The sequence below is a fragment of the Lampetra planeri genome, chromosome 49, assembly GCF_965212315.1.
Source record: "Lampetra planeri chromosome 49, kcLamPlan1.2.h2, whole genome shotgun sequence".
NCBI classification, from domain to species: Eukaryota; Metazoa; Chordata; class Hyperoartia; order Petromyzontiformes; family Petromyzontidae; genus Lampetra; species Lampetra planeri.
In genome coordinates, this window is record NC_136155.1 from 9,120,366 (window position 1) to 9,138,285 (window position 17,920).

At 50.6% G+C, this 17,920-nt stretch overlaps 1 protein-coding gene across 2 annotated transcripts; it reads left to right on the forward strand.

The window, feature by feature from the left end:
* The first annotated feature begins 663 nt into the window (after nt 1-663).
* On the forward strand, nt 664-17,313 carry LOC144733991 (troponin C, skeletal muscle-like). 2 transcript variants are annotated; one of them, XM_078616017.1, is made up of 7 exons: nt 705-787; nt 5,911-5,925; nt 9,224-9,275; nt 9,924-10,067; nt 11,417-11,531; nt 13,416-13,552; nt 17,048-17,313. In XM_078616017.1, the coding sequence occupies exons 1-7, from the start codon at nt 785-787 to the stop codon at nt 17,083-17,085; spliced, it is 504 nt and encodes a 167-aa protein (XP_078472143.1). In that variant the 5' UTR covers nt 705-784; the 3' UTR covers nt 17,086-17,313. The 2 variants fall into 2 exon arrangements, with proteins under 2 accessions (XP_078472144.1, XP_078472143.1); XM_078616018.1 differs by lacking the exon at nt 5,911-5,925 and having other exon boundaries at nt 664-787.
* The last annotated feature ends 607 nt before the right edge of the window (nt 17,314-17,920 follow it).

Consider the following 17,920-nt stretch of genomic DNA (forward strand, 5'->3'; position numbering starts at 1 on the left):
CATATGCCAATTTAAAAGCTGCTTATCTGGCCGCATTTTAAACTATAATTTTCATCAGGCCCCGTGGTGTAAAGTGTACTCTCAAAATCGTATTATCCACTCTCCTTGGCCTCTCTGTTTATGTGCAATGAAGAAGGGCCACTACCCTAAACGTTGCCCATTACATATTTTTCATTTCAAGGCAACCTTGTTATTATTGACACGGACCGTGTTGAGTTTGTTGTTGTTATTTGTGCACCATGGCCAACGCAGCGCACCAACTGTGGTGATTGAGCTCGCGTGCAAGAGAGATCGAATTGCGGCATTGCAGCACCGCGACGGATGACAACAGCGTGGGGACCCCCCCCCCAACCAGCAGTGGAGAGACCACGGCTGGTGACAACCGAGACGGAGCGCATTAATAAAAGCGTGTAAATCCACTGAGCGCCGCGATGAGCTGCGCCCGAATTGTGTACACACCGTGATCTGTGCGGCGCCTTGGGTCTGTATCCGATTCCTCGCGGTTGGCCCCCTTCTCGCCAATGTCACCGCCTGTCTCAATGTTTGTACAGATGCCTCCGCGGCGAAACCCTACCTCGCTGTCTTAATAGCACGGGGCCACCCCCAGGGAGGCGGGGTGGGTGGGGTTGGAGGTGGGGTTGGGGAGTGGGGGGCAGCCCAATTAAGGAGGTGTGTGGGGGTTACTTAGCAGCGCGCTCCCCCTGTTCTTCACACTCCGCGCTGGAGCTGTGAGCATCTGGGAGGGCGCAGAGACAGAGAAGGAGGAGGAGAACAGACGACCAGAATGGTGAGCATTGCCAATGCAACCACTCATCACTAACAATGTCCTCCACACACACACTCGTTCTTTTTATGCAATGGCAGCTACTGTTGCAATTTCATTTGTGTGCAAATGAAATTAGCGCGGTTCAACATACGTACATATACCATTGAGGTTTAACTGGCAGCAATCATCTGTCCACGCGTTGTATCGATCTCTCGAAGGGCGCGTACACATGCAATGCGTTCAGCTGTACGTAATATTGACCAGAGAGCGAAGATTCAGAGTGGCGGAGTTGGTTTAGCGCACGAGCCGGAGGCCAAAGTTCGATTCCCGGCCAAGGCCGACAGCGGCGAACGAGATCATAACTCGTCCTTCTGTAAGCCCGGCCGATTTGACGAAGGCTGTGAATTCTTACGATGTGCAGCAAACGCTCAAATTCTGAAAAGTAGCAGTCGATGCGAGGACGCTGGGACGCATGCTGTGTCGAATGCGCTCCGAGCGCTTCATCGACTGCTCGGGCCAGTGTCGTTTAGTTCGTGGCAACGTGCGAATTGGAAGTGCAAAGGGCAAAATAGTTCTCGATTTACAGTTCGGGTTTTTAGTTTAATTTAATCCAATTGATTCAGGTTGGCACGCGGTCAATAATGCCACAAGTCGGCGCGGAGTAGAGCCGCACGTGCCGGGGAATTAGACCGCACCGTGGTAAATGAAATAAAATAAAAACCGGTGATGATATTTACATTCTGAGAGATAGATATATAAAAAAACATCCCATCGAGTTATTTAACCAGGAAAATCCCTGGAGATGGAAGGTCTCGTTTACGAGGGGAGTTCAGGGTGTTGATTGACACGTAGAAAGCACGTGGTGACGTGTATACGAATCAAGTGCACAAGCAAAGTAGCATGCTGTTTTTTTTATATTTGGTGACCGGACTGAGACCATTGACTCGCTGCACACCCGATCCCAGTTTTATTCGCGGGTGGCTGCCCCTGATTTGAACCCAGACTCTTTGTGGCGCCGGTTCAGTGCTTTGACCCTAATAGCATCCTTACTCAATCATACTTCCATGGGCGTCGTGTAAACCGTACTCAATTAAACACAAACCTTTATCTGGCTATCGTGGCACTTGCGTTGTACGCGACGCGTCCCGTCTCGAACGTGCGACCGATGCGCCCCTGATTGGCTTCCGCGCTTAGTGGGAGTGCGGGCCCGGCCCGTTGGAAGAGGCAGCGGGTGGTGGTCACACGTGGGGCGTTTGGATGTGCGGTATGCGGGGCGTGGTCGGATGGCGCGCTGTTTGGCAGGGGCTCCGGGGTGTGGACAGGGGTATGGGTTGCAGGCAGGACCCGCCGAAGCTCCACTCGGATGTTGAGCCCGATAGAGCGGCAGAGCGGTAAAGCGGGGTGGGCCACCACACCAGAGGCTCACCACTAAGGGGGAGAGTCAACTTGGGTGGAGGCCCACGGGTGTATGCGGTGGTGGCTTTGGAGGGGGGGGGGTTAGGATAAGGGAGAGAGAGATGTGGGTAGAGACTAGGGACTATGGATATAACAATGCCAATATCATTGTGTATTTTTGCTATGGGAGGAAAGCAGAGACCCTGGAGGAAACCCATGCAGGACAGGGGGAGAAAATACTTCTCACACACACGCACAACAATCTCACGCATCACTTACTCGCACACAACCAATACTCGCACTCCGCAGAGCACAGGGAAAATGTGCAAACTCCACACAGAGAGGCGCCCAGTCAAACCTAGGCCCTCCTTGCTGTGGCACACGCAGACGTTACCACTGTGACACCCGTGTCCCAGGGTAGGTTGTGGGTTCAGGGGGCGTAACTAGGGGCTATGCGGGGTGTGGATATCGGACAGAGGGTGGTGGGGCTATAATTCCGGGTGTGTCCGGCACCTGTCCCCGGCTCTGTCCACGCCTGCGAGACACCCGAGCCTGTCTGGAAGCATCTGCTTAGAGCCTCCGTGCGCCTCTCCTGGCCCCGCGCCTCCTTATTAGGCATCCCTCATCTGTCGGTTAAAAATACCCAAGTGCCAGCGCAAGCACAAATGTATTCTTATTGAGCACAAGGGCCGCCACCGCCTCCGCTGCTGTGCCCGGGCCAAGTGGGGGTCAGCCCCCCTTATTTTTAGGCCAAAGAAAAGCCCAGATGGGGGTGCATGCAGGGACCAACACACACAGGCGCCAAACCCCCCCCTCCCCCGCCGTGGTCAATCATTCAGCTGCACCATCTGGCCAGCCTCCAATACTGCCGGAGAATTCCAGTGATTCTCACATGGATACCATGGCGTCTGCCATAGTAATGTGGAATTCCACCTGGCCAGCCTACATCACCGCCGGAGAATTCACAATGATTTTCACACTTGGATACAATGGCACCTGCCATATTAATGCGGAATTCCCACCACCTGGCGCTAGGAACTAGCTTTCATTTGAGCACCGAGACGCTAACTTTGACGTGGAAGGCCGCATTGCTGTGCGCGACTCCGCCAACGAAACTGCCGAAGATCTTCCTCAATTACCATTGCGTCCTTCTCCACCATGTCCCCGTACCACGGCACGTGTGCCGATGATGCGGGGGAAATGGTAGTGCAGTAGCGGTCATCACGTTGCGCCACGACCCACCTACCCGAGGTCGATCCCCGCTCACGGCCAATACCAGATACTCAGCCGGCGTGCACATCAGCATTGGAAAAACAACGGTGACCGGGAGTGGTGCTGGCTACCCGGCACTTCCTGCGCCGTCGTGGCAGCCTTCACGGAGAGTTACTCGCTAATAGCTCTTGCCCCAACAGTCTGTGTGGCCCACACGAGGGGTGGGAGGTATTTGTCTTTGTCCCAGCGTGTGCTGCTTGTTATGGTGAGGCTCACGACCACAATGCGGACGTGCAGTGCGAGACCACACGTGAATAGTCCGCCCGTGGCCGTGGAGTTACCTCGTGGCGCTGCCTTTCACGAGCAGAGCCCCCGTGTCCCCTCTTGGGGGCGGTGGCACGGACGGCCCAGCAGTAGCACGTTCGCGACCCTCTCGTTACAAGAGGGTCGCGGTTCAACTCCGGCAGCCCACCCTGGTTAATACTGCGGGGTGTATTCACCTCACAAAAAATACCTCGAGCCACCCGCTTCAGAGGAGACGTTAGAAAACCCCTGACGTCATTCGAAATCCAGAAGGCACATTGTGACGCCACCGGCGTTATGATAAAACATTTTTGAGCAAAACTTTAAAAAATGACACTGCAAATCACTGCATTGGGATTAAGCGCAGCAGTCGTCGCTAGGCTAATGCCCATTGCCAGCAGTCCGGCGCCGAGTCACTTTGCGGCTGTAAAGGGGGCTCTGCGGATTTTTTTACGCAGGGGCATCTCAACTTTTTGGTCTTGACAGCCCGTAGGGGCGTCATTACTGCGGCCCCCAGCCCCAGCGATTAGGCCGTTTCCATTGCGGAGAAATAGCAACTCGAAATATGCTGACGGATCTTCGATCTCACCAGGCGCGTTACCAGTTTTCCAAACTAGGTCATCCTGATTAAAACAATCAACACAGCCAAGCAAGACATCCACCTCATCCTTTCCACGTCTGTCTCTGCGCCTAACAACGCGTATCTATATTTACAAACATCCCATCAGCCACACGGCCTTCTGGGAATGCACAATTTCAACGGCGTTGGTTCGACGACAAGCAAACCCTTGACCAGCTTCGACATTTGCTGTCTCATCAACAGAGTTGGGTCTAAACTAGACTCGAAGCTTTCGTGACTGCAGGAATTACTCTTTGGTTCTTTCGGTAAAGTCACGTAGAATTTTTTTTAAAAATAATAATAGAATACGGCATTTCGATTGCAACGCAAGCAATCTTTAGAAGAACGTAATCAACCAGGTAGGGTGTTGACTGTTGTGTTAGCCGACTCTCTGTGTTGTATTTCATTACATTTCTAAGTTTACTATGTTTGTTTTCTCATTCATTCTTGTCTAATGATGGTTGCTTGTGTTGCAATCGAAACGTTGTATTCTATTATTATTTAATTTATTTACCTTCCACGTGACTTTACCGAAAGAACCAAAGAGTAGAGTTGGGTCTGCCTGAACCGATGCCGGTAAACTACTCAATGTTTCGAGGCCACCAGCTGGCACTTCACACGTCATGCACTCCCCCAGAATGCCGTGTGGCTGATAGGATGTGTAGATTTTTGTTTGTGGCGAGACAGCGAACTGTCTGCCCATTTTGCTGTCACTCATGTTCTCCGTCACGACGGCCAAGATGATGATTATTCACTGTGATCACAACTGTGATTGTTTCATCTTAAAGGTCATTGACTGCGGCCTAGACGCGTGACTTCAGAATGGACAGGGAGTGGGCGCGTCGATCCGTGTCGCCAGGAGCATTTTAGTTAATTTGCAAACGACTTATTCTCATAAGCACCGCATATCCAGATACACGCGTGAATCGTGAAGCCGGAGAATGAACGAATGACGACGTGCTGCATTTGTGATGCCAGCGTGCTCTGTGTGCGATGCCAGCTTGCTGCGTGTGTGTGATGGCAGCGTGCTCTGTGTGTGATGCCAGCTTACTACGTGTGTGTGGTGCAATCTTGCTCTGTGTGTGATACCAGCTTGCTACGTGTGTGTGATGCCATCTTGCTCTGTGTGTGATGCCATCTTGCTACGTGTGTGTGATGCCGTCTTGCTCTGTGTGTGATACCAGCTTGCTCTGTGTGTGTGATGCCATCTTGCTCTGTGTGTAATACCAGCTTGCTACGTGTGTGATGGCAGCGTGCCCTGTGTGTGATACCAGCTTGCTACGTGTGTGTGATGCCATATTGCTCTGTGTGCGATGCCAGCTTGCTCTGTGTGTGTGATGCCAGCTTGCTCTGTGTGTGATGCCAGCTTGCTACGTGTGTGTGATGCCATATTGCTCTGTGTGTGATGCCAGCGTGCTGTGTGATGCCAGTGTGTTGTGTGTGTGATGCCATCTTGCTCTGTGTGTGATGCCAGTGTTCTCTTTGTGTGTGATGCCAGCTTGCTCTGTGTGTGTGATGCTAGCACGCTGTGTATTGATCTCCACCGTTGCTTTGCCTGGCGTCTGTGACACGTGTCGTGTTAATTGTCACATTTTATCTTTTTCCCCATGTGCAGGGAGAAGCCGGAGGGGTTTGTGATGCATTAAACGCAGTGCACTGCATAAATTACTCACTCACCCCTTTGCGAATGTTGTTTTGCAAACATTAATAATAATAAAGGTTGGAACGTGGTCCTGGGGTCACGGTTTGGCCGGGAGGCGGGTTGAGCCATCGTGCTCGGCCCGTGAGCCGCTTCCTGCAGTCGGCTGGCTCAGCAGCCCCACGTAAAAACCGGCCAGCAGTGATGCGCAGGATAAGTGCGGCTCCAGTCCCGGCTCACACGGCCCATGGGGTGCGGCTCCCTCGGACTGGCCCTGAGGTTCCTTCCTCCCCGCCGATACCCACCCCGGCACCGCGGGTCGAGCGCATGGGGGCATTGCTGAGCTGCTGATGTTAATGTTGACATCGCGCGCGCGCACACACGCGTACATAAAGCACACACACACACGCGTACATACAGTACACACACACATACACACTGCACACAGCCACTACATGACACACATAGAAGTACACACGAACACACACATGTATACACGTGCATACAACCACACACAGTACACACAGAAACACGTCATCATCAGCATCACGGACAGCCTGCGCCCATCACGAGGCGTGCGTGCAAGACGCTGCGAGTGATTGGCACGGGGCTGGTGTCGCTGTGTGGGGGTTCCCGGGGTCACGGTGGCCGTGCGGACACGCGGGGGGCACGGGGGGGGGCAAGTACCCCCCCCCCCTCTCGGCCTCGAGCCAACCCAGAGCAAATTCGAACTCTGCACCACCACCACAACCACCGCGCAGGGAGCTCTTCGACACGAGAGGGCCTCACAAGCGGTGGCCTGCCCACGTCCCCCGGTCGTCTCCGGTTAAAATACCAATAAAGTCCAACACGCTGCACGCGCCTCATAGTTGAGCATGCGTTACGTATCGTGGAGAAGAATCGGCGCAGTAAAATGTTGTCGCGCGTGTGTCACGCGCGACAAAGACAACGATGGTGGAGCGGTGACGCAGTGGTTCGCGCACTGCGCTGAAAATCCGCCGGCCCGAGTTCGATTCCTGCTCACGACCCATGACAGTGACGATTATCTGAACTGGTTATAGGCCTCCCCGATGTCGACTCTGTAGTACTTGGTGCGGTGTGTAAATATCCGCATTATCGGAGACAAAAGGCGGCCGAGCGCGCGTGGTGTGCCGTGCCGTTCTTCATCGGTGCTCGCTAACAGCACCTGCCCCAACATCCTATTAAAGGCGATACGGGGAATCTTTGTCTTGCCTATAAACATCCGGCAGTTCACGAGCATTGGTTCAAATAAGCCTGACTCCACTGATGAGACAGTGAATGTTGAAATCGGTCCAGAGTTACTTGTATTGAACCAATGCTGTTGAAATTATGCCCTCCCAGAAGGCCGTGTGGCTGATGGGATGTGTAAAAATATTTATTTTAATTCCGAGCCGAGAGATATGTCAAGGAGAACCGAATTTTATGCTTATGCATTGTGTCACGACTAACGTGTTTACCAATAATCAGGTGCATGCAGCGTGTGATGGTTTGTATTTGAAGGGGTATTAGTAATGCGGAGAGGCACACGACACACGTGACGTGTTCCCACCACCAAAGCGGAGCTTCCCAGCGGCTGGAGTCCACGTGGTGTGTTACAACAAAATCCAAACGCATCTTTTCCGATTTACAAAGGCCAATTATTCTTGCAATATTACATCAACACAGCATCTCATAGAACATTGAGACATTTAACTCGACACTAAATTCTAATATTCTTGTAAATTCTTTCAACACCACTTTGCTCCCAGCACGATGAGCTTCCAACGAGCATATTGACACCGATAACGTCCCAGGAATAACCCACCTTTGTCTGCCACACCCTTGCAATCAGCACTCGCACGGAACGATAGAAGCACGTGACCTCACCCCTTGAACCCGCCTAGTCGAGTTTCAAGGCGGCGTTACGGCTTTCTGTTGTTGCTGCCGTATCTCGGCGAGCGTGTGTCAACGCAGCTCGAGAGGTCGATGCCCCTCCCACTGTGGCTCGTTCACATTTGCTCTCGGCGTTTGCGGTATTAAGTAAAACAAATAATCTAAATTGTCCTCTCTATCCTCAAATCTGTGTAACGCGATGCTGCAACTCCAGTGGCAGCATGAAATGGGTTGTTCGGTTGACACAAACATGCGCCACACAGAACATGTACATATTCGGGGTGAACTATGCAACACACGCCTGCCGTATTACAGGGGAGGTAAGCGGTACGTGGGTCGGTGCATGGATGTCTTGACAAGGCGAAAATTCACTGAGCTCAAGTCAGTTTAAGTTATTTTGTTTCAGCGACCGATTAAATCGTTGCTTTTCAGCAACTTAACAAAAACTATTTGCATAAGAAAAGTGAGAGATGGCTTCGTTCGCCCGTAACACCGAGCCACATTTCGGTCGGCCGAGTGGCAACGAAGGCGACGGACGTCACGCGTCAGCCCGGCGCCCAACAAGGCCCCCAAATCTCACCGCCCGAGGTGTGTGAAGCACAGACGCTGCGTGTTACACACGACTCCCAGATCGAGACACGCAACGAGTGGACGGAGGCTCGTGGGAGGCCAATTCCCGAGTCGCAGAACACCGTGCTGACACTTCTTAGGCCCTGAGTTCGAATCCGGGTTTCAGCCTATTTCTCGAGCGTAGGTTTTCAATTTCATTTGGCATATCCCAAATTTGAATCATACAAATCGTAAATATACCATATGACTGACGACCGGCGAACCAATGCGCAGTGCATGAATGAGTTCCACCTTGCGTTGGGTCAGAGAGGCTCCACGGGGTGGCTCCAAAAAGTAGTTGCTCCGGTGTCGTATCCCGGGGCCATTCACTCACATGGCATGAAGCTCTGTCTATCGAGTTCCAGACTGACGATGTGTCTCGCCTTGCTCTGATGGCTCCATTAAACAACAAAAAACTGCCGCCGAACGATTTGCTGAGCTACGGGAAATGAGCTTGGGGGAGGGGGCGGTGGTAATAAAAGCAAATTGCGCGGTAGCTGGACCCGAGGGCGTATTGCACGCACACAAGGCCTGTGACGTTTGTCTAAAAAGCATGGTTGCCACGGTCTTGACCGCCCCAGGGTGCGAAGCAGGTTACATTTTTTGGCCACGCGACATTGCAGTAAACGGTTGATCAAGCGGCAGACATTTGCATGTTGCTATAACCAGCACGGTTCCGTGTTATTCTCTGTTTTTGAGAAAAATATATAATAATAACCAACGCGTCGTGCGCGTGCGTAAGTCACAGTTAATTCACCGCTGCCTCCTTGTCTGTCTGCCCCTACAGACTGAGGCGCAGGCGGATGCGCGCGCGCATCTCAACGAGGAGCAGATCGCAGGTAAGGGGGAGCTGTTCGCCGTTTTGAGATGTACCCCCCGTAAACAAAAAATATATATAATTGAAATTATTCAATCAATTTTCAAACAACAACAAAAAACATGAATCTTTGAACAAACAATATAGTCCACCATGATCCAGGGATTGTGGGATTCATTGGACATCAACAGGCGTTCCACCTTCTCCAGTCAGCCAAGGTCGTTAAAAACTGTGCAGTGTCCTGTAATCAAGTTCACCAAAATACCACCACCTGATGATGCTGAGCATCCTCTCCAGTAAAAGTTGGTATCATTTGTTTTTACATTTTTACTTGGGTGTTTCAACATTCCTCCAGTTTTACTGATAAGCCAAATCGATTGGCGTATTTCCCCACGACCTCACAACGTCATTTGATCGGCTCTGTCAGGTGGTGGGGAGCTACGTTAAAAATAAAGTTGGCATTACACGAACAACACCTAACCCAAAATATCTAATTGCTAATCACAATATCAGTTACCGGACCTCGGCACAAATAAATTCCTGTCAAGCGAACACCGATACCGGTTCCCAGACAGTCCTGGCCAAGCCCAGACACGGGCGGCACAGCCACGGTCGCCGTGCGCTGAGGCCTCCACGCATCGCCACGTGCCCCCCCCCCCCCGCTACTCAGAGTTCAAGGCGGCCTTCGACATGTTCGACGCGGATGGCGGCGGCGACATCAGCACCAGTGAGCTGGGCAAGGTGATGAAGCTGCTCGGCCAAACCCCGACCAAGGAGGAGTTGGACGCCATCATCGAGGAAGTGGACGAGGACGGTACACAAGGACCGCTCGGGGGCTGCGCGAGGGTCACATGAGGGCCACATGAAGGCCACACGAGGGCCACACGGGGGCCACACGAGAGCCACACGATGCCTCAGGGAAATCGGGCCAAGCACCCCACGTAGTGGTGCAGCAGTCTCTTACCGTGTAGTTAAACTAAAATTGATTTATTTATTGTAAAACTGTACTAAACTAAACTAATTTTATTTTACCAGCTAAGGTCCACTGGGCTATATAGCTATCTTTAAGAAGCAACCTGGACACACATAATAGCTCAACGGAATGACTTATCAAGTGAAAATGTATAGCAGCCAAATACTCTAAATACATGTTTCTAAATTTGGAGGAAAAAACTGGAGGAACCGGAGAAAAATCCACGCGACTACGGGGAGAGAGACACGCAAACTCCAAATATACAGGCGTCAGGGTCGGGTCGAACCCACAACCTCCTTCATTTCTAGCGAAGTAGTTAACATCTCGCCACTATGCCAACCCTGGTTTGTTTAAATTTCCAGTGACCGAATGCTGAAACTGATACGAATTAGGTGCTGGTTTGTCGCAAATATGGCAAGCAGTGAACAAAACTTTAAAATATATATTTTTAACTGAGAAACGCAGGGCTCAGCCATGGTGTTATGTGTCGTGCACTGGAGTTGTAAGGAGGAGGTCGCCGGTTCCATTCCACGTCCTGGGCAGTGCGGCAGTGGAAATCAGTAGGACAAGTTTCTAGAATCCCCGTCCACCACCTCTTGGGACAGACACACACGACAGACACACACGGCAGGGTCGCACGTGGTGGGGCAAAGCGTGGGTGTGGATACTCCCCATCTCCACCAACACGTTCTGGTCAGCGCGGAACAGTAGACCAAAATCCATCCACCCTGTCCATGGCTGTCACCCTCTCCACTGTTGTTACCCTCTCCACTGTTGTCACCCTCTCCCTCGTTGTCACCCTCTCCACTGTACACCAAACCCGCGCATCTATCTCAGGCAGCCTAGGTCCAGTAGTCTACGGTATAATAAAATAAAAAGTTCAACACATTACTGGTACCAGATCTCGGTACGAATCATTCCATGCCACCCCAACACAGGCATCAATTTTGCTGAACTGTCCGGCTCAAACCCTGACCGGGAACTGCTAGAAACTGTAAGTTCACCAACACTTGCACGTACGTACGTTGAACTTCTTTTGCGCCAAAGATGCCCAACCACGCTAATCGGAAGTGAAAGGAAAAACAAAACTAAAATTCCACATCGCTGACCACACCTCCGATTAGCCCAATCCTACCACAACCGGACTGCGTGATAACACTGACAACGGTCCCCTTTGGTTTTGATTGTAGGCAGTGGGACGATCGACTTCGAAGAGTTCCTGGTGATGATGGTGCGCCAGATGAAGGAGGAGTCTGCCGGCCAAACAGAGGAGCAGCTGGCCGAGGCTTTCCGCATCCTCGACAGGTTTGTGACGCCCGCGCCACGCAAGGTGATGGCTGGTTGCCTGCGAGCCATGGGTACAAAGACAAAGATTGCCCCCTCCCCACCAGCCTGTGTAGCCTTAACAGACTGCTGGGGCAAGTGCTGTTAGCGAGTAGCACCTACAAAGGACGGCACTGTGGCACATGAGGGGGTGGGTGGCCAGAACCACCCCCGGCTGCGTATGTCTCCCAAGTGGGAATGTTTTTACACATCGCACCAGGTACTCATTTGAGGCTGACTCGACCTAGGGGAGGCCCAGGACCAGTTCAGATAATCGTGTTTGGTGGTGGCCGTGAGCGGGAATCGAACTCGGGTCGACGCGTTTTTAGCACAGCCCACTGACCGCTATGCGACCGCTCCCCACTGCCCTGGGTACAATTACAAAGACAAGGATCCCCCATATAGCCTGAACAGATTGTTGGGGCAAGTACTGTTCACGAGCACCTACAAAGGCGAACACAGCACACGAGGTGTGGGTGGCCAACACAACGCCTGGCCGCCTTTGTCTCCCCAGTGGCGATGTTCACACACCACACCAGGAACCTATTTGAGGCTGAGTAGACTTAGGGTAGGCCCATGATTGGTTCAAATAATCGTCATTGGTGTTGACCGTGAGCGGGCTTTGAACTCGGGTCGCCGGGTTCATAGCGCAGTGTGCGATCTCATCTCTGTCTTGTCTCCGTCTCCATCTTGTCACGGGGAGAGAGAGACACACAAACCCAAAATATACAACATGCGTAATGGTCGGGATCGAACTCCCGACCTCCTGTTTGACGTATAACCCCAGTACTGACCACACCTCCGATTAGCCCGTACCTCCGATTAGCACAGTTGGCTACGTGAGGTGCGAAAGATGTTGAACATATGTATGTGTAGTGTCAGTGAGTCGGAGACGAGGTTTGTAGAGGCACCTTCTTTATTGAACACACACGATCTCACCTGTACACTCTACAGTCGCTAGCCTATACACAACACTATCCATCTAACATCGACGACGCTGACCAAGACAGCAAACAGGCTATCTATCAGCGCAATATCGAGCGAAGACAGTAGGTTCCAGGGGCTTCCAGATGGGGCCCAAAATGACCTTTGTCCCAGTTCCTCCGCTCTGCCGACACACCCATGTATATGCTCACTGGCGTGTGCTGTTTGTCCACCACAGTTGCTGCTGATGGTCACCAGCCGGCGCTATTACACTACATATGTAACGACTCTGACAACGAAGTAGTAAAAGCAACTTTTTATTTGGACACAACCACAATAAAGGACCCTAGGCTTCGTGGTTGTCTCCACTCATGCTCTCTCCAATTATATTCCTCGGGCCCCCTTCCCTGTCCTTCCCCACTAATGGATACTCTCTGTTTTCTGATCAATCTCGTTCAAACCTTATTCCTCCAATCCCTTTAAAAGTCTTCCTCCCGACCAATCACCGTAGAGGCCTCTTTCTACCAATCGGAGACCTTTATTTATTTTCAAATAGCCGTTAGACTGCATATTGGCTTGGTTTAATTTTTCAGTCATTACACGTACATAAACGCTACATGACTATACATGAAAAAAATCAACACGTCTATCAATAACACCATGTGTAGCCTTAAAAAGAACCAATATACAACTAGCGACGTTTCGGCAAGTGCGTTATGATAAATAACATTTAGCATAGGGGTACTGCACAATCCGCGATAACACATGAGATGCGTACGGAGGCTGAACAAAGACTGAGGCGCGTGGTGGTTAGCATCTCGAAGCATCCGGCAGCATCCCGATGGCCTTGCACGACGCTAAGACCACCCTCCCCTCGCACTTCGCGCACGTTGTCGTCGTCATCGTGTGACACAAGTGAGGGGACACGGCGTTGTCGCGCAGGAACAGCGACGGCTACATTGACCGCGATGAGCTCAAGGACATCCTGATGAGCACGGGGGAGAACGTCTCAGAGATGGAGATGGACGAGCTGATGAAGGACGGCGACAAAAATGGCGACGGCCGCCTGGACTTTGATGGTGAGAGTGCGATTCTGGCGGAGTTTGTGTGTGAACTTGGCTCTTGTTAGCGCAGGAATGTGGACACCCCCCCCCCCTCCTCTATTTTTGTTTAGTCCTCTTAACCCTTTTTACCATTCCTAAAACATCTGAAAGTTGCAGAGTGGGTGGGTGGTCCCGTTAACCGCCGAATCCTCGGTACGCGCAAGCGGGTTCGGTGTTAATTTTATGTAGAGGAGGCATAGCAGCAGTGCCGTTGTTTTCAAAGACGTCGTCACTCGCCCGCAGAAAACCGTAGCGGCATAATCGCCGCACTCTACGATAGCCAGCGCCAAACTGCGTTACACTCCCTCCCGCGTGGCCTTGTGGGAGCCTTGGTACTGATAAAGTTATTTATTTTTTCTTCTGGTTCCATTCCAATGACGTTCACAAACGTCATCGAACTGAAAGGGTTAATAATGGCTACATTTATATATTTAATATGTTATCGTCCATGTAAGTGTGCATCGCAAAGCGCTGTAGAATCTACAGAGGCGCGAGGGAAACCACAGACAAGCGAGAAGGCGGTCAGAGCCGGCTCGAACAATTGCCGAAGCTCTGTGGTCCTACATTCGGACCGTTTGGCCAACTCTAGCGTTTATACGTTTGGGAGGAGGATAGTGGAGCACCTGGAAAAAAAGCGACGGATGCAAGGGGGTAACACTCAGTCCCTGTACAGATGGACTACAGATCTACTACAGATGTACTATAGATAGACTACAGATGGACTACAGATGGACTACAGATGGACTACAGATGGAAATTCATCCACTCACAGTACCGCCATATCCTAGCAAGCCAGGAGATTGAGGTCTCAATGCCATTGGGTAAAAAGTTTTATGAATGTGTGTGATCCACCTGCCTCCTTTGAAGATGATTTACAAATATGATCGAGAGCAGTGGTTCTCAACCGGAGTTATGGGGACCCCTGGGGGTTACATGGAAATGTCCCAGGGGGTACGTGAGGTGATTTATAAATGTGTGAAATATCATACATGAGAGTCATTGGTGAATAATCACGTTGTATGATTCTGCCGAAATAAAATAACTACGATAACATTAAAATCCATATGGAAAACCTAGAACGATATAATAACTCGTTGATCGTAACCAATGTGGTTTCCATGAGTAACCGGCGAACGCGAATGACGTGCAAAGCGTCCGTTGAATCTTGTATTCGATTGCAGTTATTTGCTAGTTAGGATACGTCACAAAATAGGCAATTGGTAAAAATATTGATGTTCATTATTCATACATGTATTTCTTAGAACCATATTGGGTCAGGCAAGGGAGGTACACCCGGTTGAAACAACAAGGGGGGGGGGGTACAAAAGTAGCCAAACAATGTTGTGAAGCACCGCTTGAGATGAAGAGCTACTGATAGGGGCTCTCCACTACTGTCACCAGCTGCTGGGCCACAGGAAGTGGTGTAGGGACTCCGCACGAAATCCTCGGGTCCCAATGAAATTTACAGAGACTCCTCTACTTACAAACAGTCGACTTACGAACTTTCAGAGATACGGACAAACTTGTCCGTATGTCCAGTTGCCTGTTCAGACCGAGAGTCGTAAGCCCAACCGCCATGCAATAGATGGCAGTGGTTGCTCGGTGTCAAGCACACTGAAAGGTTTACTAAGGTGTCGGCAGCTATTCACGATGCTATTGCCTGTTACAAGTTGATTTATGAAGAGAAGAAGAGAGCAACTGTGTAAACATATCTGGGTACGTTTTTCAAGAGAGGAAACACGACCACCAAAGGGAATTAGCATCTACATCTGCAGAACATAAAGAGCCAGTGCATTCTACATCTGCAGAACGTGAAGGACCAGTGGCATCTGCATCTGCAGAACGTGAAAAACCAGTGCATTCTACATCTGCAGAACGTGAAGAACCAGTGGCATCTACATCTGCAGAACGTGAAGAACCAGTGCATTCTACATCTGCAGAACGTGAAGAACCAGTGGCATCTATATATGCAGAACGTGAAGAACCAGTGGCATCTACATCTGCAGAACGTGAAGAACCAGTGGCATCTACATCTGCAGAACATAAAGAGCCAGTGGCATCTACATCAACAAGAGATGATACAACTTTAAAAGCCATTCACCGTGTTAAATTTACATGCCAAACAACATGCTTGTAATCAACAGGAGTAAAGTTGGACTTACGAACAAATCAGTGACGTGCGGTGAGGTCAATGGCTGGTGAAGCACTGGCGAGTGTCAGAGCCAGATTCAGATACTGAGGGGGCGTGGGCCTCACGGAGGGGGCGTGGCCTCATTGAGGGGCATGTCCTCACTGAGGGGGACGTGTCTAACACGCCCCCCTCAGTGAGGCAGATGTGATAGCTGCCTCCCCTGGTGCTTTTTCATTGCAGTTTCATGACGAGACCAGCGAGCCTAAATATCTTTATACACATACGTGAAATAAGTTGCCTGGAGTATGGAAGACGAGGACATGAAATGAAGGGGTCTACAAACATTACATTGGTGACATACTGAGATAGTAACAGGCACGCGCTTATTGCCCGCGCTCCATCCAGTTACTGAGGGGTTGTGCAATCAGAGGGGGGCTGAGCTCGTCGCTGCCTCACCTCTCGTCTCTTCCTGTGTTTGCAGCGGAGCTCTGCAAATTTGGCGATTTTGACTATAAAAAGAAATTACATTTATAACACAGATCAGTCGAAAAATCTTAATATTTATTTGATTTGATTTTTTTTACTTTTAGTCGTAGCTATTTTCATTGGAGTATGACAGGTGAGGCTCTGCCTCCCCTGCCTCCCCTGACCGCATGTCCCTGGAACAAATCGACTTATTAATAGACCTCTGGAACCTACAATCAATAACATTTGACAGGCCTTTAAAGAATATACATTTTAGATATATTTCGCCTAGGAAAAAAATCATTTGAGATGGAACATCTTGATTGCAAGAGTGTCAAGGGTTGTTGATGGACACATGCGATACAAAGACACAACTCCCCCCATATAGCCTTAGCGGACTGTTGGGGCAAGTGAAATTCGCAAGTAGCACCTATGAAGGCCGGCACGGCACACAAAGGGGGTAGGTGGAGAGCACCACGCCCGGCCGCCTTTGTCTCCCCAGTGGCGATGTTTACACATCACATACGATGCAAACACGTGTGACACATACACACAACTTTAGCTGAAAGTTGGCCTCCCCACGCCATGGCCATCGGGAGGAACGTTCGGCTCTGGTCAGTGCGGGTTAACAAAGGGACTCCAGGACAAGTTCACACATCACTTGCCACCAATGTTAGCCACCACTCTACCCAAATTAACCACTTCAATTAAATGTATGTATGTATGTTGAACTTCTTTCGCACCGTGCTAATCGGAGGTTACGGGGGAAAGACAACAAACCAAACACAAAAGACAGTTCTAAATAAATTAGTTTTCAATCGAGATTATTTAAAAGTGCAAATAACGGCGTGTGATGTCGTCCTTGTGTTTTGCAGAGTTCCTCAAGATGATGGAGGGCATCTCGGTACCTTAAGGGAACCACCAGCCGGCACTCCTCCTGCCCACCACCACACCCACTCAGCAGCACCAGTGACTATGGTTCCACAATTTTACCTGCTTTTTCTATATATTTTTTGGGGGATTTTACACGAGTTACATCTCAGCTACTGCTGCTGGTGTCATGGCACAGTTGCGAATGTCCTGTCCTGGCCTCATGTTTCATTGACGACAGATTTCGGAAAAATAAAAACGTTGCACCACCTCCAGTGTCTCTGCCATGTCTTTCTCTTGACTAGACACAGCCACAGGCCTAAACGCCCCAAGCTGTGGAGATGAGCAGTTCACGAGTCATTAGATGCCACACTGTATCATGGTTTTGGTGGGACAGATCAACTCTTCAATCTTGATTTGAAGCTTTTGTGACTGCAGGAATCCATACTCTTTGGTTTTTTGGGTGAAGTCATGTAGGTATAAAAAATAATAGATCACCACGTTTTGATCGCAACACAAGCAACCGTCTTCAGGTGAAATAGAGGGGGAATCTGCTGAAGCAGGCTGTTTATAAAGGTTTAGAGATGGGTGGGGCAGCTAATGTTAATGTAGCAGCGAGCAGGAGCATGCCAGTAGGAGAGAGAAATTTGCTTGTAAATGTAAGCTCGGCAAGGGCCGAGCTCGGCCAGGACCCGGAAATTTGCTTGTAAATGTAAGTGTAAGCTCGGCAAGGGCCGAGCTCGGCCAGGGCCCAAAAATTTGCTTGTAAATGTAAGTGTAAGCTCGGCAAGGGCCGAGCTCGGCCAGGGCCCGGAAACCTGCTTGTAAATGTAAATATAAGCTCGGCAAGGGCCGAGCTCGGCCAGGGCCCGGAAACC

Excerpts from the sequence above, each read along its gene's own strand:
- LOC144733991 (XM_078616017.1), top strand. Across the intron at positions 10,068-11,416 it reads CGAGGAAGTGGACGAGGACG|GCAGTGGGACGATCGACTTC; the intron begins GTACACAAGGAC and ends TTTTGATTGTAG. Across the intron at positions 11,532-13,415 it reads GCTTTCCGCATCCTCGACAG|GAACAGCGACGGCTACATTG; the intron begins GTTTGTGACGCC and ends GTTGTCGCGCAG.